Source organism: Tribolium madens, unplaced genomic scaffold, assembly GCF_015345945.1.
Source record: "Tribolium madens isolate multiple individuals breed KSU strain unplaced genomic scaffold, Tmad_KSU_1.1 Scaffold_20;HRSCAF=117;Tcas5.2_LG4, whole genome shotgun sequence".
NCBI lineage: Eukaryota > Metazoa > Arthropoda > Insecta > Coleoptera > Tenebrionidae > Tribolium > Tribolium madens.
Genome location: NW_025400985.1, coordinates 1,069,352 through 1,070,664, shown reverse-complemented (window position 1 = coordinate 1,070,664; position 1,313 = coordinate 1,069,352). Strand labels below are relative to the sequence as shown.

The 1,313-nt window shown below is 41.4% G+C and overlaps 2 protein-coding genes across 2 annotated transcripts in view; one reads left to right on the top strand and one right to left on the bottom strand.

Annotated features, from left to right (window-relative positions):
* Positions 1–1,313, bottom strand: part of LOC123005449 (apoptosis-stimulating of p53 protein 1) — a 220,037-nt gene that overhangs the window by 207,048 nt on the left and 11,676 nt on the right. The window lies entirely within an intron of this gene.
* On the top strand, positions 400–1,298 carry LOC123005454 (uncharacterized protein CG45076-like). Its single transcript, XM_044399221.1, has one exon. The coding sequence runs from the start codon at positions 485–487 to the stop codon at positions 1,175–1,177; it is 693 nt and encodes a 230-aa protein (XP_044255156.1). The 5' UTR covers positions 400–484; the 3' UTR covers positions 1,178–1,298.

The window sequence follows — 1,313 nt, the reverse complement described above, 5'->3', positions numbered from 1 at the left end:
GAACTACTTAGACAAAATTAAATTAAACGTAATCTAGTCTTGTTTATTTTAACTATTTGCCGCTTTTTAAGTTAAATTTCAATTTCACTCAAAATTTCAGGGCTACGAAAATTAGAGAAAAATTATTTGACTGAAGTCAACCATCGAGATTCTTCATTTAAAAATTTTGATTTTTTAAATAAACGTAAGATTTAAAACAACAAAGGGAAAAATTTATTAAAAACCAATAAGTAATAAAAAACCTCGAAAACTCGAGAAACAGAGTTATTTCATCAAAACCAATTTCAGTCTCAAAAAGTTTTCCAGTCTGTTTCAATAAAATCTCTTGAGTTTCTAGCTCAAAAACGAGCTAAATTTTGACTCATTAGATTCAATTTTTTTTGTTCCACACAAGTGTGCTGCTATCGAATTAAAACTGTCATTTTGGCAACTGACATTCCAATCTTCCCCAATAAAAAATCTAAATGTTTTTTTAAGTGATTCAATGAACGTGAAACCACTCTGTCTTTTTCTATTGCAATTTCTTATCGTGTATTGTGCCCCTGACGGCGAACGCTCCAAAGAAGGCACTTGTGGTAAAAATGTGTCCCCTCAGAAGGCCACCAACATAGCTCAGAAGGCCGCTCAGGAGGCCAAAGCGGCCGAAGACGCCCAACAGCAAGCCGGCCAACAAGCCGCCCACCAGGTCAAAGAGCAGCTCGCCGAAAAGGCCATGGAGGCGTCGAAAGCCGCCGAAGCTGCGCTTGCAGGAAAGCAGGAACTTGTGGAGCAGCTGCACAAGGAGATCCAGGAGGCTGAAATTGTGGTTCAGGAGGAGCAGGCCAGTTTGCAGCAGTTGCAAGGCACGGCTCAGGCCTCGTCCAAAGCCCTGCAGGAGGCTCAGGCTGAGGTGAAGTTGCTGACAACTGCGTTGCAACTGGCGCAGGGGAATGAGGGGAATGAGGCGCAGACGCAGGATGGGGTGCAACAGCAGTTGAGCGAGAAGGAGCAGTTGATGGATGCGGCGACGACGAGGTTGGAGCAGTTGAAGAAGCAGTTGCAAGTTGCCAAAGCTGAGTTGAATAGCACCAAGGAGGCGGCGAGGAAGGCGGCGTCGGCCGCCAATGAGGCCAAACAGAATGTTATGAGGAATAGGAGGAAGATCTATAGGAAAAATGCGGAAATAAGGAAGAAATAGTGGACTGTATTTATTATTTCTATTCTATTTTATTAAACGATTTTTGTTTATTTTATTATGCAACTTGTTTTTGATTCGGAAATTGTTACTAAAGTGGAAATAAACGAAAATTTCAAATTTAGATTTGGTAAATTTG

Coding starts and splice junctions, on each gene's coding strand:
- LOC123005454 (XM_044399221.1), top strand. CDS start 485: ATGAACGTGAAACCACTCTGTCTTTTTCTATTGCAATTTCTTATCGTG.